Genomic DNA, 25148 nt, shown 5'->3' with positions numbered 1-25148 from the left:
AATCATTTTAATTCATATGTTTTACTCAATCGTGCACTTTTTGTTCAGTGTTACTTACAAGATCAATTGCATTTTTCTGCTTGTTCCGCCGGAATCCAATTCTGCCCTGCACTGTATGTCGTTATTGCTCTGTCCTGTGGGTTAGCACAGAAATTCATCTCTTTTTTTCTAGCAGATAAACATTCGCGATTATACTCCAGTTTCTTATAGTGTTTCAAGTTAATATTTGCTCAATTTGCTGAAGATTATTTAATATGAAATCTAATTCCAATAAATGACCAGGTAGCAATTTTTGATCAGCGCGCCTGAGTGCTTCTAATAGATGTGGCGTATGCAGCCGATGTAGATAATCTCAAATACTCAAAACTTTAAAATTCGATAACTCTGGAACGAAACATATTCATTTCTGTCGACAAGTGATTCTTATGTAAAATTGGCCGGAGAATGCGATGGTAAGGTCAAATAAAAAAAATTGGGTGGTTTGAGATTCGTCATTTAAAGTTTGCAATTGCGAAATACAGGTAGAACAAATAAATAAATTGAAATGTTTATCTCGGGAATGAATTCTACGTCCTTTCCTGGGTGGTGCGATTTGGATGAAATTCGGGATTCTTGCATGTTTTGATAGTATCAACAGCCCTGCCAAATTTGAGGAGGATCGGAGAGGGTAATTTTCAAATGCTGTTCGGCTTCAGATGGAATGACCCATATACATTAACAAAATATAATTACAAAAAATAATAGTATAAGCAAAACACAAACAGATTGATCAATATATTGTAAGTATCTGTAAATTTTCTTTTCATCTGTGCTACAGGTTGAATTTAATTTCACTTGCATTGTTTCAATATCAGCGTAGGATAAACTTCAAAAGCTCACGCGCTTTGGCGGCACCAAGAAATGGCAAAAGTAGAGCTCATCATACCCGAAAAGCAGCGAGATAGCGGTACTGTTCCGCTTCGGCATCGCATGTGTGTATGTGTGCTCGTTTGTATGTGTGCTTCTAATGCCGCGCTAAAAAGTTTAAAAAAGACACACACAGGTGTGTGTAATTTTATGTTATCTTGTGTGTCTGCGGTTGAGATGAGTACTCAGACTCACTCCAATACAGCATAAATAGCAATTGCTTCTGCTTTTTCGGAACAATAACGTGGGTTGTTGTTTGTTGATGGTCCATTGTGCCTGGTGGTGGAAAAATCTCAGTTAATGGGGTCACGGGTGAAAAATATTATTTATGCTTGCTAACCTGTTGTGCTTTGGTTCGTCGATTTGAACCACAAACACACATAGGTAAAACTGTTGTAGGCTTTTCTGCTTTTGCCGCGACCACTTTCTCCCTGGTTCAACCGCACATTTATGAGGTCATAACATACTGGGGCCACTTGGTCTTGGTGGTGGCGGGTAATCATCAGCACGTGTATTTTTTCTTGTTAAAAAAGGGTATTTTTCAGTTGCTGAATTTGCTGTTGATCAACAAAGTACGTCGTTTGAATGTGGTCACATAGCCAAGCGCGTTCTTGCTGTTAGTTCCTTTCACCGGTTATGGCAAAACTACACAAACCGGTTTTGTCACCAAGCATTCCAGGCCATAGGGTGGCCCTTTTTGCCTTCCTCACTTCATTGAGGAATGGCTAAAAAATCAACTTCATGTATACATATCAACTCAGAATCATTTTCTGAGCAAATGTCTGTGTGAGTGGTGAGATGTTGATCAAAGAATTGTCACTCGATTATTTCGGTACTGGCTGAACCGATTTTGTCCGTTTTGGGATCATTCGATCCGCCTTGGGTCCCATAAGTCGCTACATCGATGTACATGGTACATCGTTAGATGGGTAATAATAACACCTTTCCAACGAGCCTAAAATATTGAAGATCTGGCAACTCTATCAAAAGCTATGAGTACATGAAGTAAATTATTTTGGAAAAAAAAGAAACTATATTCACGTGAATAACGTGAAGAAGGCACCAACCACTTTAAGGTGGATTAAGTAACGTCTTTAATGTCAAACTCTTATCCAACTAATTTGAAAGTTTTATATTTTACTGCCAGATTATCAAAATTTTTATTCATCAAAGGTTTTCCAAAAGGAAGATCGAAATACATGTAAGTAATTCTTGACGTCACTATTACTAGAGTTTTGTAAATTTCATAATCTCTCATAACATTGAATTCTTTTTTGAGTATTCGCAATTAAAATACGCAGCTTTTCGTGCCTATCGTTTTATTTTTTTGAGCTGCAGTTTTAATTTAAAAAATGTTTCAATTCTCATTTTTGCCGCTTTCCCTGTTTAGAATCATGTTAAGGGGTTACATACATGTAAACTTTTTTATAATCTTTCTGCATGGCATTTAAATGTACATCTATTAAACAAATAAATAAGAAGACATTTAGATGTACCATTGCCGAGACATAGCTATTTTAAGTTAGCAGTTTCAAAAACGCCCAAGTAGCAAGAAGAACATCGCTTTTTATTTTTTTGTTGAACAATTGCTGCACAAGCGTTTTTATACGTTAATTATTGAACTAGTGTCATAACAATTTGTAATTTGTTCAAATTTTGATCAAAAAACCAGTTTCAAAAAGAAGTTTTTTTTTGTGTAACATAAATGCCAAATCTAGCAACGGATTACGAAAAGTTCATTTTGAAGTTTATTCTGACTTAAATGAAACATGCTTGTAGAACTCGGAGAGCAAAATGACATTTGTAGACATGATGTTTCATTTCAGTTTGCTAAACATGATAGCATAGTAGATTTGACCTTTGGCTTCAGCTGGGATTTCTCGTAAACAAGTTGTTAATGTAAAGTTTGTCTTCGTGTTTTAAAAACCGAGAAAGAACATGTTGACGAAACAAGCACAGATAGTTCTAAAAATAGAAACAGCTTATTTTCAAGGGAAGTTTTAGCAAACTGTTAGTGAACTTGGTAAAAGCTAGATGACCGCAGACTTCTAATTGACGTTTAGGCCTGCTCATCCAACATAACCCCTCGTGGAAAGAAGCAGACGCGCGCCTGGACTTAACATTTGGAGTGATCGAGGGTTCGATACTTGCCGTAAGGATTCTTCATCAAAAAAAGGAAAACTGAAAATGCAGCCACCAGGGGGAACCAGCAGCAGAGTATTATATAGCAGCAAACGATGTTGATTAGTACTTAAAAATTGAAAAAAAATATCTCCATAAGCATAATAATGAAATTGAATGATTTTTTTTGCTGATATTTTTGTTATCCATCGTATCCCTATCAAAACTGACAAATCACAAAACTAGTAGTTAAAGTATCGTAAAGTGACATTACTTACAAATAAAGTTTAAAATAAAGATAAATATATTTAAAGCGAAAACTTGGGACGTATACTATGAAAAGCCTCTGTAAATTTCTTGTCTGCCACAATATGTTCTTGGACGGTTCTCAAAACGTTTTCCTAACTCACTTCTGAATCTTAAAGGCAGGATGTTGTTAAAAGGTTCTAACAACGTTCACCAAACCCAATTCAGAATCTTATAGTCAAGAGTTCTTATGACATGTTTTACAAACGTTCTCTATGCAATGATGCAAAACTAACTTAAACCACGCACATTTCTGACGGATGAAGAGATGCTCAACAACAGAAAAACGTGCGCTTTTTCCAGCGTTCAAGAGTCCTCAGGGACGTTGGGAAAACATAGTAAACGAGTTCAACAAGCAGTTCGGAAATCTCTTGGCGAATAAAGTGTGCTACTTGGGCGGGTGCCACAATATCTCAACACTGCTTTGACCAAATCAGCTCAAAATTTTGGTGAAGACTCATTAAACCGGTCCTGTGTGCATTACGAAGGCCAATTTTCAAAATCCTAATTTAAAAAAAGATAAAATTTTTGTGTTTTTCATATAAACAACGTCAGTTTTTGATTTTTGTATTAAAAAAAGAAAAATTTCAATAGTGGGCAAAGTCATGCACGCACGTCTTGAGTCTTCACCCCGAATCTTAGCCAATTTGGTCCATCCCATCTCGAGATATCGTCTCTTACTCAGTTACATCATCTTTTTAGTAAATTTAGTGAATTTCCTGTAATATGAAATTTTGTGATTTTCTACATGTATGTAATCCCTTAAGGTGACAAATCATGGAACGATTAAAAGATTAACACAAATATTACTATTGTACTTTTGGTAAACTTTCATGAAATGCTTAGAGGCATTAAAATTGGACTTTACTTCTTCCAATAGATAATTGAATTTCCGGTATGAATGGTCCAAAATCCCAAATATGAGCTGGATTGTACGAAAATTTGAGCAGCTAAAGAAAAATACATTTTCAGTTATGAGTATGTATGACCATGTTGTTTTCATTTTTGCGAATAATTTGACGACACGTAAGAAATATTTTATTTAGGGAAAACTGTACAGAGCTTCAGAAAGCTAAATATTTGAGCTTTCTGAAGCTCTGTACAGTTTTCCCTAAATAAAATATCTCTTACGTGTCGTCTGGCGACGGCCCACCCTCGCACTATGGGGTTTCAGGCGGCCATAAATCGAAAAACCGACATACTCTAATTATTTTTTTTGTATTTTTTTTTTCGAAAATAAACATTCTAACTAAGAAAAATCCGGAGTTTGAAAGTTGTAGGTTCAAAATTCACTGAATTGCAGACCTTCAAAGGCGAAAATGGTAAGAAAAAACATGTTTTTTGACAAAAAAATGATTATTTTTCATAGTTGTACTGTGTAGCTGTTTATGTTATTTTTCCTGCATCATTATATATATTCAGAAAGGTAATTGATTCAACTTTTCAATAATATTTTACAAAACACACTTTTACAGGCAAAAAAAATAATAAAAATAAAAAGAGATGGATTTTTTTTCAAAATTTAGTTTTTTTCAACTTTGTTGATGGAGTACTTTTTTTGTGTGCATTTGTGCGATCTGAAAATTTTGCAGCTTAAAATTTGAACCATGTCTTAACTTGTCTCCAAATTTCAAAGTGCACTTATGTGCACTTTTTGAGTTCTGCCATTTTGAACATTTTGATTCATGCAAGGAAATTAATGATTTCGCGTATACGCTTGGTTAAAATCACATTATTTACCTGCGGAGGCAGAAATGACGTACCTGCTATGTATGTTTTGAAATTGATTTGATATTAATGACTTTGTTGGTACTTAGGTACGTTTAATAAAATTAGACATTCCTATTCTAAGTATTTTACAGAAACGATTCGTCGAATATTCGTATCAGTTCGTTGTTGTGTTCTTTTGAAAGTATGGATAATAATACCGTAGTGTCCCTGTACGATATAACGAAGCACTATTCTGAAAACGTGAGAACTGCTTTCGAGTATATTTGTAAGAATTACAACATTGCAGAACCATCACATGATCAACTCAGGAAAAACCACAGAGAAAAACTACGCATGCTGTTCTGTAGCTTCAAAACGAAATATACAAAAGCCCATAGAAGAAGTTCATATTTTAAGTAATCTAACGACAATCGGTTACATAGTGATTTTGATTTAGAAGAATTTATCGTGGAAAACGTGAATTTTGCAAGTGGATCAACCAAAAACGTGGACGAGAATCCATACAATGTTCCATAAAATAAACCGTCTAAAATTCTAAAACACCGCAAAAATCAAATTTTAATTGGAGGGGAGGGGGTCTTCAAAGAGAGGTGGATTTTAACTCAAGAAAAGGGGAGGGAGATTGAACGTAAATCAGAAACTTTAACATAGCATAAACCGCCATTCCGTGCATCAAATAGACAGAGCACGAATATTAAAATTCACCACTTTAATGCATGTGGCCTCAAATATATGAAAAAATCGAAAATTAAACTTTTTTTTTGAAAAATATCAAAATTCATTTGTTTTCATTATACTAAGTACAAACAACACAAAAAAGTCCTAAAAAAGCAAAAAAATATTTTTGGCCGCTCGCTTATATGGAAATACCCCATAGTGCCTCGTCACCTTGTGTGTTCATAGCAGGATTCAAGAATTCGCAAATGAATGAATGAATGAATGAATGAATGAAGGTAAAGCAAACGAACGGCAAGTCAAAAAGATATCAACAAAGCTAAACGCGTGGTTGGCGAATAATAATTCTTACTCATAACCACGTTATAACATTCTCGCACCAGTATTTTTTTGCCTACCTACTGCTGGGTACAATATTCAAAGAGGAACGTTCTTATTTGGAATCCAACCGGCACATCACCTAGCCCCGGACAGAAGGCGTCGTCGTCGGCGGTCGGAAATGGCTCTCTATAGCAGCAGCCTTGATGAGTTACTCCCACGTCTCCTACAAGTAGATCTATTCTTGAACTTGAATGTTTTACTTTTTTGCAACTTTGCTTCATGTTCCAGTTAAGTTGCGGCGTTCTGTTGGATGCAAATTATTTTGCTCACTTCCCATGTTTGGAGGTTACAGTATGATTTGCTACTCAGATTAACAACTAATCGATTGCCTCAACTTTGTTAGAGGTTTGAGAATTTTAATATTACTGTTCACTATCACCGTTATTAATAGCGATGACAGCCAGCATGATTCATTAGTGTATGTCAACATCCTTTTGACGTGTCCTTTTCTTCTCTTCTACTCCACAGGGGAAGTGAACTAAGCGATGTCTCCATCATCCGACGCATGCGTGGCGTCGAAGTGCTGGCATTCAGGTATGAAACGCGACTTGTGTTACGTCACCCGCCAACACCACGGATCCGTTCCGTGACCATTTGTGTACCTGGCCGGGTAAAACAATTTTGTCGATAACAATCAGTAAGGATGCAAAGTCATCAAAATATTAGGTCGCCGTAACGTACCCATTCCGCGCGAAACGAGGCCACATTCCGGGAAACCACCCCCGAACGTCATCATGGCAAGTGTCATGATGGGGCACACTTGGTGGGAATTAAATAGCAACTTCACAGTACGGAATGTGGTACAAATTACGAAGGAATCACGCCGAGGCTAGGACAAAGCACTCTCTCGTTTCGATCTAGTCCGGAGCTAACGCGGTAAATTAGTCGGGCCTTCGCCGCGCGCCAGCACGTCTTTAAGACGCCATCTCACCAAATCTGATTTTAACTTATTATTATAATTGGTGTCGATTTCTGGAAAAGTCAGGGAAAACCTGGAATTGTCAGGGAATTTTATTTGACCTGGAAAAGTCAGGGAAAGTCAGGGAATTTTAAGCTGGGTCAGGGAATTTTGATGATCTTAAAAATATTACTACAAAATTTCATTTCTTTTTGAAAATTCGCCCTTGATGATGTATTTGAATGTCTTCCAGGCCAAACTTTGCAACATTAATAATATTTATTTTTTTATATTGGTCAGTCCGAAAGGAACGCAAAACTCTATATAAAAAATGCTTAAGTTTGCAATATGTTTAGGATTTGCTTTGTTGAAAATTACAAATTACTGGCGCACACAGGGTGGGACAATACGAGGCAGTTGCCCCACCATCCTCAGAGATTTTTTCTAAAATTGGTCGTTTGCTCTGCATATAGGGACCACAGAGAAAATCATACATTTTGTGAGAAAGATTAAATGATAAAAAAAATCTAAGGTTAAAAAATTCGAACTTTTGAAAATTAAAAAAAAAATCTAAAATTCTAAAGCTCAAAGATTCTAAATTTTAAAAAAAAATCTGATATTTTGGAATTGTTGATTTCTTAATTTTTTAAATTCTTATTCTATAATTCTGAAAAAATGTAAGGTTAGAAATTTTTCCAAAATTTCACGTTTGTATTCGTTATCTAAATTTATATTTTTCTCAAAATTAAACTGAACAATGATTTAAAAATGATCCAAAGTAATCTAATTTTGTGTAATCTAAAATGTAAGCAAAATAGTGATGGTGAAATGAAATTAAAAATTAAAAAAATAAATTCAAGAATTAAAGAAATAAAACAAAAATTTATGGAATAAACAGGGTTGTTACGGACGGCGCGAAGTTGGCGCGGATCTCGCGCGGTAGCAATTTTGATAAAAAAAATATTGGGAGAAATAAAATTACTTTCAACTTTAAAAGAAAAATATTGTTAACAATCAGGATAATTTTCTGTTTTTTTTTTCGTTGAGTGCAAAAACTTCGTTTTCTTTTTAATTGAATTTTCTTACTTGTTTTTATTTTCTCAATAAGAAACGTCGAAAGATGAAGATGAAAATTATGAAGAGATTTTTTTTTTTTCAAATGTGTTGTTGAGGATTTCTTAAATAAAAGTTTTACTACACTCAACTTATTTTTAAACATACTGACTCTAAATATTTAATTTCTTTTAAGTTTTGAGTATTTTTTTTACCCTTATTTAGTGTTCTTTTATACTGGATACATTCAATTTTAATCTTGTGAATCTTAATCATGTTTTAAACTTTTCTCGAAGATACAGACATTAGGATGTGGGTGTACTGTGTTTATATCAAAAATATGAGCTTGATTGGACGTAACAGAAGCTGGCCTTTGAATTTTAGATAGGATTCAACCAGTAGAAATATTTTTTTTATTTAAACATTCTCGAAGAAAAAATGTCTGCCACACAGGAGTCTTGTCGCAAAAAGAACGATACACGCCTGTGGATCCGTTGACGAAACCGAAAGTTTTAAGAGGGCCACATTAAAAGGTGTTACGTCGATTCCGTTGAAGAAAAAAAAATGAAAACATTAAAAAAAAGTTCAGCTCCAACATTCAAAATTGAATTATTCAGAAATTTGGAAATAAAATTAGAAAAATAGTATTAAAAAAACCCAAAAAATATATTTAAAAAATGTAAAAGATAAAGATCCAAAGCTTTTAAATAAAAATTTAAAAAAATCTGAACAAAAAAAACAATGAAAAGAACAAAAAAATATTGTTATTATTATTATTATTATTTATCTTTATTAATGAGCTAACAGCCGGAGGTTCAAGGAACAAAAAAAAATTCTTATTTTCTTAAATTCTTAAATTCTTAAATTCTTAAATTCTTAAATTCTTAAATTCTTAAATTCTTAAATTCTTAAATTCTTAAATTCTTAAATTCTTAAATTCTTAAATTCTTAAATTCTTAAATTCTTAAATTCTTAAATTCTTAAATTCTTAAATTCTTAAATTCTTAAATTCTTAAATTCTTAAATTCTTAAATTCTTAAATTCTTAAATTCTTAAATTCTTAAATTCTTAAATTCTTAAATTCTTAAATTCTTAAATTCTTAAATTCTTAAATTCTTAAATTCTTAAATTCTTAAATTCTTAAATTCTTAAATTCTTAAATTCTTAAATTCTTAAATTCTTAAATTCTTAAATTCTTAAATTCTTAAATTCTTAAATTCTTAAATTCTTAAATTCTTAAATTCTTAAATTCTTAAATTCTTAAATTCTTAAATTCTTAAATTCTTAAATTCTTAAATTCTTAAATTCTTAAATTCTTAAATTCTTAAATTCTTAAATTCTTAAATTCTTAAATTCTTAAATTCTTAAATTCTTAAATTCTTAAATTCTTAAATTCTTAAATTCTTAAATTCTTAAATTCTTAAATTCTTAAATTCTTAAATTCTTAAATTCTTAAATTCTTAAATTCTTAAATTCTTAAATTCTTAAATTCTTAAATTCTTAAATTCTTAAATTCTTAAATTCTTAAATTCTTAAATTCTTAAATTCTTAAATTCTTAAATTCTTAAATTCTTAAATTCTTAAATTCTTAAATTCTTAAATTCTTAAATTCTTAAATTCTTAAATTCTTAAATTCTTAAATTCTTAAATTCTTAAATTCTTAAATTCTTAAATTCTTAAATTCTTAAATTCTTAAATTCTTAAATTCTTAAATTCTTAAATTCTTAAATTCTTAAATTCTTAAATTCTTAAATTCTTAAATTCTTAAATTCTTAAATTCTTAAATTCTTAAATTCTTAAATTCTTAAATTCTTAAATTCTTAAATTCTTAAATTCTTAAATTCTTAAATTCTTAAATTCTTAAATTCTTAAATTCTTAAATTCTTAAATTCTTAAATTCTTAAATTCTTAAATTCTTAAATTCTTAAATTCTTAAATTCTTAAATTCTTAAATTCTTAAATTCTTAAATTCTTAAATTCTTAAATTCTTAAATTCTTAAATTCTTAAATTCTTAAATTCTTAAATTCTTAAATTCTTAAATTCTTAAATTCTTAAATTCTTAAATTCTTAAATTCTTAAATTCTTAAATTCTTAAATTCTTAAATTCTTAAATTCTTAAATTCTTAAATTCTTAAATTCTTAAATTCTTAAATTCTTAAATTCTTAAATTCTTAAATTCTTAAATTTTAAATTCTTAAATTCTTAAATTCTTAAATTCTTAAATTCTTAAATTCTTAAATTCTTAAATTCTTAAATTCTTAAATTCTTAAATTCTTAAATTCTTAAATTCTTAAATTCTTAAATTCTTAAATTCTTAAATTCTTAAATTCTTAAATTCTTAAATTCTTAAATTCTTAAATTCTTAAATTCTTAAATTCTTAAATTCTTAAATTCTTAAATTCTTAAATTCTTAAATTCTTAAATTCTTAAATTCTTAAATTCTTAAATTCTTAAATTCTTAAATTCTTAAATTCTTAAATTCTTAAATTCTTAAATTCTTGATTTTTGTTACCATCTCAGATTACAGAAAACCTGATAAAATTTGAAGTATTTTTGGAGTTATTTTTTTTCGGTTAGAGACATTTTGAGAAGAAGATGTAGGAAAATTTTCTTCGATTTTTCTAAGTGACGCTTTGGTAAGATTATCGAGTATGAACTGTATCTTAAATTTAAAATCTCAAGATCGAGGATTTATTATAATTTTTAATTTTTATTATTTTTCTTTATTTAGATTTTTAGATCTAAACTTCTAAATGTTGAATTTTTTTATTTTTTTGCCAAATACCTAATCCTAGCAAAAATACATTTTCAGCGTTTCAAGATTCTGTGTTCTGAGTTACAAAATTGAATTTATTATGATACTCTTTTGTATGTTTGCCGCATAATAATTTATCTTGAAATGACGCGGATTTTGCGTTGATTGGGTTTCGGGATGGCGCGGATTTTTTTTTTCGAATTCTCTGTAACAACCCTGAATAAAGAAATTTGAGAGTGTTCAAGAGTTTATAAAATATGGTCTCTTCGGAAAAGTTGTTTCAACTTTTATTAAGATCCAGCATCCGAGATTTCATAGGGATTGTACAACTACATTTTACATATTTTTCCCAAACAACATTCAAGGGTTTACAAGGAGGAGTTCCCGTGGTCAGATTGAGCTTAAATTTGAAATCTATTCCAATACACCCAAATATCTAAGTTTGATAAATAATGACTTTTTGAAAAGCTCGAGCAAGTTGTACTTTAGGCTCTGGTCAAGGTAGACATTTTTTTTAATTTCATAGCAAAAATATTTAAAAAAAATATTTAAGAAAATGTTTTCTTCAAATATCCAGAAAACCGTTAACTTTAAATACAAAAATTGTTGAAAAAGACCTAGATCTTTTTTAAAACCGTAAACATGTACTTGAAAAATTCACATTTAATTGTATATTTTTCTAAGTTTTTTAGTTTTTTAAAATCTTAAGGTTCGGCAAAATTACATATTTTTTCAAGTGGAGACCAAAACTTTTAGTTTATTTTTTATAAAAACACAATCAAAAATGGCATCGACCTAATTCGTTTGAAAATTCGGCAAAAGGCATCAATTTTGTTTTTTTTTGCAGAATCCATCTTTAAAAAAATAAAATAAAAGAGTCATTGAAGTTTTTCAATATCTTAAATTTCCAATATTCAAAAAGGAAAATGCATGAAACCATAAAAACGCTCCAAACAATATGTTAGTAAAAAATAGAAGATAAAAAAATGGTGGTCTGGAGAGGTCAGGGAAAAGTCAGGGAATTTTATTTTGGGATTTGGATCGCCACCATGTATATGTACTTGTGTAGGAACGTTTTGCTAACAAAACCGTTGATTTGCTGAAAAAGGTTTATGCAAATCAGAGCGGATCAATTCTCTGCGAGGTTGAGTGAATTTTCGGTGTTTTGATTATTTATTTTTTAAAATTTGGAATGATTGAATTGCCATGAATTTAGAACAACTTAACATAACATTTCACATTGAACAAATGAAATTTTGAAGGTACTTTCTCTATGACCAGACAATACATTTTGCATCATTAGTTTGTTCCTACAAGTCTTCATATAATTTAGGAAGCTGTCCATACAAAAGTGCTATTCAAATAATCAATACTCTGTACCTTGAGAACGGATTATCTGATCGATTTGGCGGCAAAGTTGAACGTATGAAATCTTTGAAAAAGATGTTACGCTCTTGAAAAGTTAGGTATTCAATTTTCAGCTTGGCTTTTAAAATCAAGAAGTTTGATATGACTAGTTAACGATGTTTGATAAATACCAGTTCCAGATGTGGCCACTGGAGTTCCACCGGTTCCGATGAGTCTTATGGTGATTTTATATTGTTCCAGGATTGATATACATGACGATTTAATGTTAAAGAAAGGGAATCAGCTATCGTATCTATACATTTATCTAAAGTTCATGAAATCTGGATCTTCCCGTACTCCAGACACCGGTCCATGCAGTGTGATTTTTAATCGGATTATGATTCCTAGTGCAAAAACGAAGCGTTTGATGTATACAAATCAATGGTCTGCAACCATGTTTCGGCATTTTTTTATTGAATCCTTTTTCCATTGTGTTTATGCTGGTGCTTTTTCAAGAAGTTTGATATGTCGAATGATAGGTTTTATCGCATATTCCGGAAACGTCCCCAAGGGGCCATCAATAACCGATTCCAGAATGGCCAGGATGGGTCAGCGAACCACGGTATGATCGTAGATTGACGCATCTTTCGATTTCACGAAGTTTGATGTGCTGTTGCATGTTTGATCGGTTTTCACCAAAAAGTCAAGTTGGTTGTTCATCTGGTACCTGGGAACCGGTTCCAGGTTACCCAGTGTGGCCAGTAACAATCCAGAGTGATTCTGTCCATCGTATATTGTGTTTTTTGTATGTTTTATGTATCGATGGATCAACTATCGTAAGTGTAACGGTATCGCATATACGTGAAAAACAGTAAAAAATATACATTTCGGATGTTCTGGATTTCCGGAACCGGTAGGTCACGTTGTCTTGATATTAATATTTTTGGTCAAAGTATAGAAAATACATGTCGAATGCAACCCGATGCATCCTGATTTGTTGAAATTTTCTGGAGATACAGGTCGTCAATTAAATTTAGGTGTTCCACAATTGTGGGAGGCACAATAACATTCCACAATTATGGAACAGGCAATTTGGAGGCAGTGTTTTCCTGCTCTGGATAAAATAGTCCTGAAATTAGATTTTTTGTTTTAATAGTATTAATTTTGCTAGTGAAATAGCAAGAGAATGTCCAAATAATGGTCCTAAAAATAGCAGGGATGACAGAAAAGTTGCATTTTGCATCCTATTGACAAATTACCACAAAAGTTTTCCGAATTTGTGGGTGTTCCGAATACGTGGGATGGCTGTACCATTAGGGTGTAATATGGTTGTATGGAAAAAAATAAAGTTGTCCAAATTTAGCGAGCACAGCAATTTTTCAGTTCCTTTTGGGGTCCTAAACAACTCCCCAAAGTTTGGGAACGATTGGTTTAGTCCTCACTTTGCGCAAAGCGATTCAATTTTCCATATAAATTTGTATGGGAAAAACCATTTTTTTGGATTTCGATATTTATAAAATCCACGTTTCACGCTGTACTAAAACCGGATTCATATTCGGATGCTCTAGAAGGTGCTCTACAACTTTCCAGAAGAGAGTATGGTGCTAACTTGCTCCTAAAAAAAAGATACAGCGTGTTAAAAACTCGTCTAAAATGTGTTTTTTGCTCGAAAATCACGTTTTAGACGAGTTTTGAGGACGCTGTATCTTCTCTTAGGGACATGCTAGCACCATACTCTCTTCGGGAAAGTTGTAGAGCACCTTCCAGAGCATTTGAATATGAATCCGGTTTTAGTACAGCTTGAAACGTGGATTTTATAAATATCAAAATTAAAAAAATTGGTTTTTCCCATACAAATTTATATGGAAAATTGAATCGCTTTGCGCAAAGTGAGGACTAATCCAATCGTGCCCAAACTTTGGGGAGTTGTTTAGGACCCCAAAAGGAACTGAAAAATTGCTGTGCTGGAAAATCGATTTTGATATTACACCCTACTGTACCATGCGACTCCTTTAAAGTTGCAGGTGAATAAAGTAAATGAAAACGTAAGAAAAAGTTTATCCAGGTGGATCAAACGAATCTATGATATTTCCCCGAAACCCACATTTCCGAAAAGATATTTCCCCGAATGCCACATCTCTGAAAATACACTTTCCCGAAATGTCATTTACCCGAAAATCACTTCGCCGAACAATCCATTTCCCCGAACGGTTACATCCCCGAATGGCGACTTCCTCTAAAAACCGTTTCCCCGAATGGCCACTTCCCCTAATTTTCCACATCCCTGAAAATCATTTTCCCGAATGACCATATCCCCGAACGGCCATTTCCCCGAACGGCCATTTTCCCGAACCCAGTCAGGCGGGTATGCCCGTTGAAAGTTCAAAAAATTCCGAGCTTCATCTGAATTTTTAATAATTTCTAAGTCTGCGGAGTTAAAGGATTCGAACTACGGATTCTAAAATTAAGTTACTCCAACTGCCTTTCAAAAAGAACTGACTCCACCGAATCCAACAAAAACTCCGACTGTGACAACTGGCCAAAGAAATTTCAGGTCAGAACGCGTATCACACAAGTAAGAGCTCGACTACCGTAAACATTTGTAATTATAACCAAACGTCAACCAAACAAAACGTGCTCAATTTTTCTTTAATTCAAGGTAAACTCGTTTTTTCTCGAAACGTCAAAAAGCGACAAACGACAAGACAGCACGACAACGTCGATTTGATACATTGAACATTTCGCCAAAAACTGTATTTAGTTGAAAATCAAAATACAGTCCAGACTCGTTTTTCCGAAGGCCTTGTCAAAAGTTCACTACGGATAATCGAATAACAAACCATTTTTTTAGTCGTCCTTTTTTTGGCTTAAGCTCGACAAGTATAACCCTTTAACTACTTTAAAGTGATTTAGAAATTTTAAATTCAAAATGGCGGTGATGAAATATTCAAAAAATGATTTTTATAATTCAATTATCAACTATTTAGATTTGACTAAAAAGGGTTGGTCGCAGAAGTCGAATTTGACGTAAAAAATAAGAAAAAAAAATGAATTTAATATTAAGGTCATACGTTTGTAAAAATATCCCTGAAAAAAAAAACAATTTATTTTATATCTAGGTTATCTTTCGGGACAATTTAATTTTTGGGAAATAACCATTCGGTTATGTGTCCATTCAGGTAAATTACATTCGGGGATATGGAATTTTCGGGAAAATGATTTTCGGGGAAATGGCACTTTCGAGGAAATGATTTTCGGGGATGTGGAATTTTCGGGGAAATGATTTTCGGGGATATGGGATTCGGGATATGGGATTCGGGAAAGTCGGATTCGGGGATAAGGGATAAAACCGATGAAACTGGGTTGTTTATTTATGTTTAGTTGACAAAATGAATTGACTTTTTTGATTTATCAGAACTAAATGGGTTTTATCCCTTATTCCCGAATCCCACATCCCCGAATCCCATATCCCCGAAAATCATTTCCCCGAAAATTCCACATTCCCGAAAATTATTTACCCGAAAGTGCCATTTCCCCGGAAATCATTTTCCCGAAATTTCCACATCCCCGAAAATCATTTTCCCGAAATTTCCACATCCCCGAAAATCATTTTCCCGAAAATTCCATATCCCCGAATGTAATTTACCTGAATGGCCATTTTACCGCACTGTCGTTTTCCCGAATTTACACATTTCCCGAATGATATTAACTTAGATATAAACTAAATTGTTTTTTAGGGATATTTTTACAAAAGTATGACCTTAATATTAAACTCTCTTAATATTAAATATGGAAAAAATAGAAAACAGATAACCGAAGAAGGCCATTCATAAACCACGTGGTTTCGAGATCATCCACGTTCAATAAAAAAGTTTTTTTTTTTGTGTGGGCAATTTTCAGCAAAGCACAATTTTCCAAAACGGTATCCACGTGGTAAAGATTGCACAGCAACGATATCTTTAAGCGACGACTCGAAGCGCAGGAATCAGTTTGTTCTAGATTTTGTTTAACTTTTTAGTTAAATCTAAATAGTTGATTATTGAATTACAAAATACACTTTTTTTGAATATTTCATCACCGCCACTTTGGGTATAAAATTACTAAATCACTTTAAAGTAGTTTAAGGGTTATTACCCGAAGTGAACTTTTGACAAGGCCACTTTGGGTATAAAATTACTAAATCACTTTAAAGTAGTTTAAGGGTTATTACCCGAAGTGAACTTTTGACAAGGCCTTTGGATAACCGAGTCTGGACTGTATTTTGATTTTCAACTAAATGCAAAAAAGCGAAATGATCAATGTATCACACGACGCTGTCGTGCTATCTTGTCGTTTGTCGCTTTTTGACGTTCCGAGAAAAACGCGTGTTAGTGTTTGACCTTGAATAAACGAAAAATAGAACACGCTATGTAAACAATAACAAACACGTTTTATTTGGTTGGCCATTCTGTGCATTGTCCTGAATTTGTTTGAATTTGGTTGCTGAGGTCCCGAGTTATAATTACAAACGTTCACGGTAGTCGGGCATGTACGTGTGTCAAACGCATTCTGATCTGAAATTTCTTTGGCCAGTTGTCGCACTTACAGCAATTTTCAGAGTGTGTCAAGTTAGCACGAGACGAATTGAATTGAAATCGAATTTTGGGTATCTATGTAGGTCAAAAGATGAGGCATTGTGAGCTGCCCAAAATGGCTTTCTTAATTTAATTTGGCCCAAAATCGACGTACGACAAGTTAGCTCGACTGCGACGAAATGAGAAAAATAGGCAAATGTATTAAGCAGCACGCAGCTATTTAGATTTGTTCATTAGAAATATGTACTCTGGTCAAGATGTGGGTCTCGTGGCGCAGGGGTAGCGGCTTCGGCTGCCGATCCCGATGATGCTATGAGACGCGGGTTCGATTCCCGCCTTATCCACTGAGCTTCTATCGGATGGTGAAGTAAAACGTCGGTCCCGGTTTCTCCTGTCTCGTCAGAGGCGCTGGAGCAGAAATCCCACGTTAGAGGAAGGCCATGCCCCGGGGGGCGTAGTGCCAATAGTTTCGTTTCGTTTCGGTCAAGATGTTCTCCTTCTCTACATAATTTGTCATAGTCGGAGTTTTTGTTGAATGCGGCGGAGTCAGTTCTTTTTGAAAGGCAGTTGGAGTAACTAAATCTCAGAATCCGGAATTCGAATCCTTTAACTCCACAGACTTGGAAAATATTCAAAATTTAAGTGAAGCTGGAATAAAACGCTCGTAAAAAACTGTGGACATGATACTTCATTGATCGCCACTTCCCCGAACCCGATCAGGCGGGTATGCCCGTTGTCCAGAACCGCGCGCGCGGTTCTGGGCAACGGGCATACCCGCCTGACCGGGTTCGGGGAAGTGGCGTTCAGGGAAATGGCCGTTCGGGGATATGGTCATTCGGAAAATGATTTTCGGGGATGTAGAAAATTAGGGGAAGTGGCCATTCGGGAAAATGGTTTTTAGGGGAAGTCGCCATTCGGGGATGTGGCCATTCGGGGAAATGATTTTCGGGTAAATGAAATTTCGGGAAAGTGTCTTTTCGGAGATGTGGCGTTCGGGGAAATGTCTTTTCGGGAATGTGGGTTTCAGGGAAATGTCATAGATTCACTAAATGTTGCTGAATAATGTTTATTTTTACATGAACAAATATTTATTTGTCAAATCACAGAGAATTGCTCCGAGTCGTTCTTTCCTTTTTATCCCTCCTCATCATTTCCTGTCGGTTAAGATTGTTGGTCTCTCGCGTTTAACCGTGTCTTTCTGACCAAAAACCCAGATTCGGAAAAAAAAACCTAAGTCCGCCTTAATGAGGCGTCATAATTTGAAGCTTTTCGGTGTTTTCGCCGTTGTCGAACCCTCTCAGACGACTTTGTTTCGCGACGGAGGCGGCACTTTTGAGCAGCACTTGCCTTTTAGAGGTACGACTTCCCGGTGTTTCGGATCTCTGCAACGTGCTTTACATGACCAAAATGAATGAGGAGTAGCAAAGTGACGCACCCCACATGACAGGTAAAACTGACTGGCTGGCTGGCTTTGAATTCCTGGTGTGCCTTTTTCGGGGCGACGTCGTCCAGCGCTGAGAACCGTGCGGGCGCGAATGCGATTATGCAAATTTGTCTTGCCCCAGCCGGTGGCGGTGGAATCCTATTGCGTATCGCGCGGACACGTGTTGTGACGGCTCGTGTGTGCGATGCGTTGGTCGTCACGCTGTTGTCAGTACAATTTATACGACTCTACTTTGTTGACACTACCATGGTTGGGCGGTAATAATTGAAGAAAGTAATTATTGTTAACGTAAGTAGAGGTTCGTTGTCTCTGGTGACACAATATTGTTTTGAATATTATTTTTTTCGAGAAAGGAAGTGATGAGATCATTGTTACAGAATCATTTGGCTTAGGTGATTCATCTGTACAATATGGAAACACCGTCATTTTATCGGATGATGCCAATAAATCAAGAATTAAACATTTCATTTGAAAATGACTGCGCAGTCTCAATTCGAGGGGAAGCATGAACCGTGATTTTTATCATCAATCTTTAGGCAGGGCCGAATGGTCCGAGACCATTTTTAAACTATTATTGTTAAATGTCGATTTTGGCCGTGGTCGAGCAGTCGGAAGATCATATCGCTTCAAAAAGTCCTTCCATTGGCATAGCTACTCGAAAGGCACATCGACGGATGAGTTTAGATCACTATGATACTGGAACGTAAACATGCTTTTGTTTTGAAAATTCGGTTGAGATTGAAAATATCGTCCAATCCAGTATAATAAGTAATCCATAGCAATAACAAAGCTTACGTTGGTTGGGTTAACTGTATCAAAAATATGCGTACTTGAGCAGTGATTTATAGACAGGTTCGACAGTTACACAATCAACTGGCGCCTGTAATTTATTTTCTACGCTCAAAAAAGCATTGCACCGTCCGCGAAGGTAACGTAATGTAATCATTCTTTATTTTTTACTTTATTTTGCAAACCTCCACCAGGTTGCCCCCAAGTCCAACGGCATAGATATTTTATCGCACTGGAGCGTGTCTGTAGTAGCAGCAGCAACAGCTCCACGCGGTCCAACCTGGCCAAGCCCAGCAGTGACGATTAGATATGAATTCGTTCTCCCCCTTTTGAGTCTTCAAAGTGCCTGTACCATACTTTACAACCTGTTGATTGTGGTGCGAAACGATGTTCACAGTTTTGTATACCGCCATGTCCCTTTCGATTTCCTTGTTAGACCACGCGTGTTTGTCTAGTCTATACTAATTCATCAAAGAAAGACATTGTTGTTATCAGTGATGAAAGGCTGGCTGTTCTGACTTTGCGAACGACTTAGAACAAACACAAACAGGTTTACTTCTGACCAGCAAAACATGATTGAAGTGAAACACGATATAATTTAATTTATGTCAAGGTGTTCAGAACAAACCAACAACCATATCAGATGTTGCCGTGCAAAATAATAGCCAGGATTAGCTTTACCCCTAATTACCCTATACCTCACCACGTTGAACGATCGAATTTCCGAAATGTGTTCACACAAACTTGGCTTTGACTTTTCCACGGGATTATGTTACGAATGTTGACCTAGTCTGTTCCATTTAGCTCCAAGTCTCTGTACCAGAACCCAGCAGTGCACTCAATGCAAAGTAGCTGCTGCTGTAATGCTTAAGTCTGCAGCAACCAACTTTATAAGTTTGTCACCCGTGCACGTTGCGACACAAAAAAAGTCAGCAAACCTCGCGAACCAAAAAGTCACAACAAACTACAGGCCAAAGTTATGTTCATCAGACCAACGACCGCGCGCGAAGGTGTCTACTACTTTATTGTTGTTGCCTATCGTGCCAACACTTGGATCGTTATGCAAAAACTTTGTCTTGTTGTGTTTTTCTCAAGTGAAGAGGTGACACCGTGTGAAGAAGTTTGGTAATCATATAACCACTTAATTTGCAAGTTATAAATCTGTCGTCTTATCACGAGACATTTCTATTGCAATTTACAAAACTCTTTCAAACATATCACTCGCGAATCGTATCTTCTATTTGCTTATAAAAAAGCAAAAGAACAAACTTTTGCATGTAAAATTCTAGGCACGTTTCGTATTAAATTGCAAGCCGTCGTAAAAACGACTTTACATCAGACGACCTTCCTACAGTCTATGACACGGCTGGCTGCTGGAAGCTGTTTAATCGAGATTCGATGTTTGAGCTGTCTGCAGTGAGAGAGAGCACACGACAAAGATGTATTTTGCACGCATTGCACGGCGACATAAAGTCGACAACGGCATCGGTGATTCTCGCTGGTGGTGGTGCCTGCTGATATCGGTCGTAGAACAAAAGCACAAAAATACAAAAATACAAAAATACAAAAATACAAAAATACAAAAATACAAAAATACAAAAATACAAAAATACAAAAATACAAAAATACAAAAATACAAAAATACAAAAATACAAAAATACAAAATACAAAATACAAAATACAAAAATACAAAAATACAAAATACAAAAATACAAAATACAAAAATACAAAATACAAAATACAAAAATACAAAATACAAAATACAAAAATACAAAATACAAAAATACAAAATACAAAAATACAAAAATACAAAATACAAAAATACAAAAATACAAAATACAAAATACAAAAATACAAAAATACAAAAATACAAAAATACAAAAATACAAAAATACAAAATACAAAATACAAAAATACAAAATACAAAAATACAAAAATACAAAAATACAAAAATACAAAATACAAAAAAAATACAAAATACAAAATACAAAATACAAAAATACAAAAATACAAAATACAAAATACAAAAATACAAAATACAAAAATACAAAATACAAAATACAAAAATACAAAATACAAAAATACAAAATACAAAATACAAAATACAAAAATACAAAATACAAAATACAAAAATACAAAATACAAAATACAAAAATACAAAAATACAAAAATACAAAATACAAAAATACAAAAATACAAAAATACAAAAATACAAAAATACAAAAATACAAAAATACAAAAATACAAAAATACAAAATACAAAATACAAAAATACAAAAATACAAAAATACAAATACAAAAATACAAAAATACAAAATACAAAAATACAAAAATACAAAATACAAAAATACAAAATACAAAAATACAAAATACAAAATACAAAATACAAAAATACAAAATACAAAAATACAAAAATACAAAATACAAAATACAAAATACAAAAATACAAAATACAAAAATACAAAATACAAAATACAAAAATACAAAATACAAAATACAAAAATACAAAAATACAAAAATACAAAATACAAAATACAAAATACAAAATACAAAAATACAAAAATACAAAAATACAAAAATACAAAATACAAAATACAAAATACAAAATACAAAAATACAAAATACAAAAATACAAAATACAAAAATACAAAAATACAAAATACAAAATACAAAATACAAAAATACAAAAATACAAAAATACAAAAATACAAAAATACAAAAACACAAAAATACAAAATACAAAAATACAAAAATACAAAATACAAAAATACAAAATACAAAATACAAAAATACAAAATACAAAAATACAAAAATACAAAATACAAAAATACAAAAATACAAAAATACAAAATACAAAATACAAAAATACAAAAATACAAAAATACAAAATACAAAAATACAAAATACAAAATACAAAATACAAAAATACAAAAATACAAAAATACAAAATACAAAAATACAAAATACAAAATACAAAAATACAAAATACAAAAATACAAAATACAAAAATACAAAAATACAAAATACAAAAATACAAAAATACAAAATACAAAATACAAAAATACAAAAATACAAAATACAAAAATACAAAATACAAAATACAAAATACAAAATACAAAATACAAAAATACAAAAATACAAAAATACAAAATACAAAAATACAAATACAAAATACAAAAATACAAAAATACAAAATACAAAATACAAAAATACAAAAATACAAAATACAAAATACAAAAATACAAAAAACACAAAATACAAAAATACAAAAATACAAAAATACAAAAATACAAAAATACAAAAATACAAAAATACAAAAATACAAAAATACAAAAATACAAAAATACAAAAATACAAAAATACAAAAATACAAAAATACAAAAATACAAGAATACAAAAATACAAAAATACAAAAATACAAAAATACATAAATACAAAAATACAAAAATACAAAAATACTAAAATACAAAAATACAATTTGATGGTACTCAGAATTCCAAAAAAACGTATTTTTCATCGAAAAAACACTAAAAAAATTTTAACTAACTTTGCAGGGTTATGAACAAATGAGATATAATCATAAGGAGTTTGCTTGTAACCATCACGAGTTATCGCGATTTTACGGAAAAAAAAAGATTTGAAAAAGTTGGTCGTCGTTGATCGTGGCCGTTCCTGGTCACCCGCGACAGACGCGAACGACAAAACAAAAAGAAACGCAAAAATTAACTTTTTCAAAACATTTTTTTTTCGTAAAACCGCGATAACTCGGGATGCAAACTAGTGGTGGGCAAAACCGCTCATTTCTGTGAGCCGCTCATTTTCGTTCGCTCATTTAAATGAGCGGCTCTTTTGAACGGCTCATCCGCTCATTTCGCTCAAAGTCAGAAAATAGACTGGAATGAACTGAAGCATCTGCTCAAGATATTTAGATTTTTTTTTCAAACGACCAATGGAGTGTCCATGAGTGTCACACTTCGTAGGATTTTTGTTGATTGATATTTCAAAAATATATGTTTTCATCGCACTTATTCAAAACAGATTGGAGATCGTCCATAAAACATAGAAAATCGTCGATTTGCTTTATCCTTTTTTTGGAAAACATTTCAAATATAAACATTGATCTCTGAAATCAACAAATATTGAAAACTTTTTTTTCATAGAGAGGTAAACAAACTTGAGTTTTCTTCAGAAGTGAATATTTTCAACCAAATTATTGCTTTCAATTGTTAAAAGTAACGAAAGTAAGCTGAATTATCGTTTTGATAATTATTTTCCCATATTTTGTGAAACAAAAGATTTAATTTGTTGTTCAGTAACAGGCATATTTGAGGTAGCGTTTTGCTGCACTTGATAAAATAGTCTCGAAATGCAGTTTTTGTTTAATAAGAACAACTTTTATTCATGACAGCAAATGAATGATCAAAACATTCGTCAAAAAGAAGATCTGAAAAAATGCCTTAAGAAAACTATTGATCAATTACCACAAAAGAGTACCAAGTTTGTGTGATGTGCTGTGGTAAATTACATTTAAAATCATAAACGGTTCAATACATGGATTAAACCCGCAAACTAGCATGTTCGAATGCGTGTAACAACTTTTGAGAAATCTATCGATATTTTCATAATGAGATCATGCAACATCTGGCGACAATCAGCTGATTCAAAATCACAGGCGCCCCGACAGGCTAGCAACAAGCATAAAGTGCGTCATGATGTTGGAAGTTGGAACATGAGGCGACCGGTGAGAACCTAGTTTCCCCTCTTTTCTCCACAGCACCGTCACCACCAGCGCGTGGAAGAACGAACCGAACGAGAGCGAATGAGCGAGAGCGAAATAACGAAAGAGTGAGCGAAAACGAGGCCGTTCGACGACGTCGACGACGGCGCGAGCGACGCTAATCAAGCGCTCCGTTGAACGGAGTCCGTTCGTTCTTTCCGTTCATTCGCTCTCGCTCATTCGCTCTCGTTCGGTTCGTTCTTCGACTCGCTCTTTGATTTGACGGTTCTTTGAAAAGAACCGGTTCACAAAATGAACCGCCGCTCATTTTTTCTGAGCGGTCGCTCATTCGTTCTTTAGCTTGAGCCGGTTCATAAGAACGGTTCGCTCAAAAAAGCCCATCTCTAATGCAAACGCCTTATGTTTACATATCAAAGTTTCTGTAATTGTCTGCTTGACAACTTTGTAGAACATTGTTACACTCCAAAAAACCCTGCAAAGTTAGAAAAAAACGAAATTTTTAAATGAAATATTTTGTTCAAAATGAAAAAAATGACCCTTCTGGGTAAATGTAGATTCGAAAAGTATGTTAAAATTCTTACAAAATAGCATGTTCCTAAGTATCGAATTGGGCGTCTAATTTTACATAAAAGTCCCTTTGACACCAAATTTCTATCTCATATCCGTTTCTGACTTCAAATTATTGAAAAACACATTTTTTTGCATGTTCAAAAATGAAAGGGGTCGTACCGCCCCTCCGTTACGAGATATCAAAAAACGGAACTCGAATTCGTGATCAGGGACAAAAGTTAGCCCTTAGGACAAAGTTTCTCGCAAATCGAAGAGGGGTCGGGGCAACTTTTCCCGATTTCGTGTGAGTTGGTAGAGAATTACCCATAACAAAAATGTTGATTTTACAAAAATACAAAAATTGACGTACGTATCAAGCGCCTGTGCTATATCAAGATCCATCCTACTCAGTCGCGCAAATCAATCTCCAGGTGTGCAAAACATTAACATTCGATTAGTTTTTTGCATTTCCTTTCCTCCATGTGACCACCGAACTGTGCCTGTGCTCCAGTCCAGATCCGTTCATTGTCAAGTTCAAAACCACGCGGTTGAAGTTATGCAAGCAATTTTCAATAAACAGTCTCGAGCTCATTTTTGACTACCGTAGAAGCGCTTCATTCATAGCCAGCAACGTATGTGTGCCAAGCATCGGCTGAAACCGCACGATGATGATCCACCAAAGTGTTGATTTCATTGAACTGCCAAGATAGATTATTGCTTCAGCCGCCGATCATGTGGCACGCGAAGAAAATAACGAAATTTAAATCAATCTAATGGGGCAGTGTGTTGCTATCGATACGCCCATGATACATCGAATCAAATCAACCATCGCGAGACTTTGGATCTCTTTGATTCGCGCGATGCACTAGCTTGTTGGTGC

At 33.3% G+C, this 25148-nt stretch overlaps 1 protein-coding gene and 1 long non-coding RNA gene across 6 annotated transcripts in view; one reads left to right on the top strand and one right to left on the bottom strand.

Annotated features, from left to right (window-relative positions):
* The window catches only part of LOC6052234 (transcription factor mef2A), a 55984-nt gene that overhangs the window by 1523 nt on the left and 29313 nt on the right, over positions 1 to 25148 (top strand). For all 5 annotated transcript variants that reach the window (XM_038260651.1, XM_038260650.1, XM_038260652.1 and 2 more), the window contains one exon: positions 6589 to 6654. In XM_038260651.1, the coding sequence (XP_038116579.1) occupies positions 6589 to 6654 (66 nt within the window). The remainder of the gene's footprint in view (positions 1 to 6588; positions 6655 to 25148) is intronic.
* Positions 815 to 1521, bottom strand: LOC119768889. Its single transcript, XR_005278285.1, has 3 exons — positions 1247 to 1521; positions 1102 to 1182; positions 815 to 1014 (listed from the first exon to the last, which is right to left on the bottom strand). It is a non-coding gene; the product is annotated as an uncharacterized LOC119768889 (long non-coding RNA).

Source organism: Culex quinquefasciatus, chromosome 3, assembly GCF_015732765.1.
Source record: "Culex quinquefasciatus strain JHB chromosome 3, VPISU_Cqui_1.0_pri_paternal, whole genome shotgun sequence".
In the NCBI taxonomy this organism is placed as follows: domain Eukaryota; kingdom Metazoa; phylum Arthropoda; class Insecta; order Diptera; family Culicidae; genus Culex; species Culex quinquefasciatus.
This window is presented reverse-complemented; position numbering and strand designations above follow the sequence as displayed.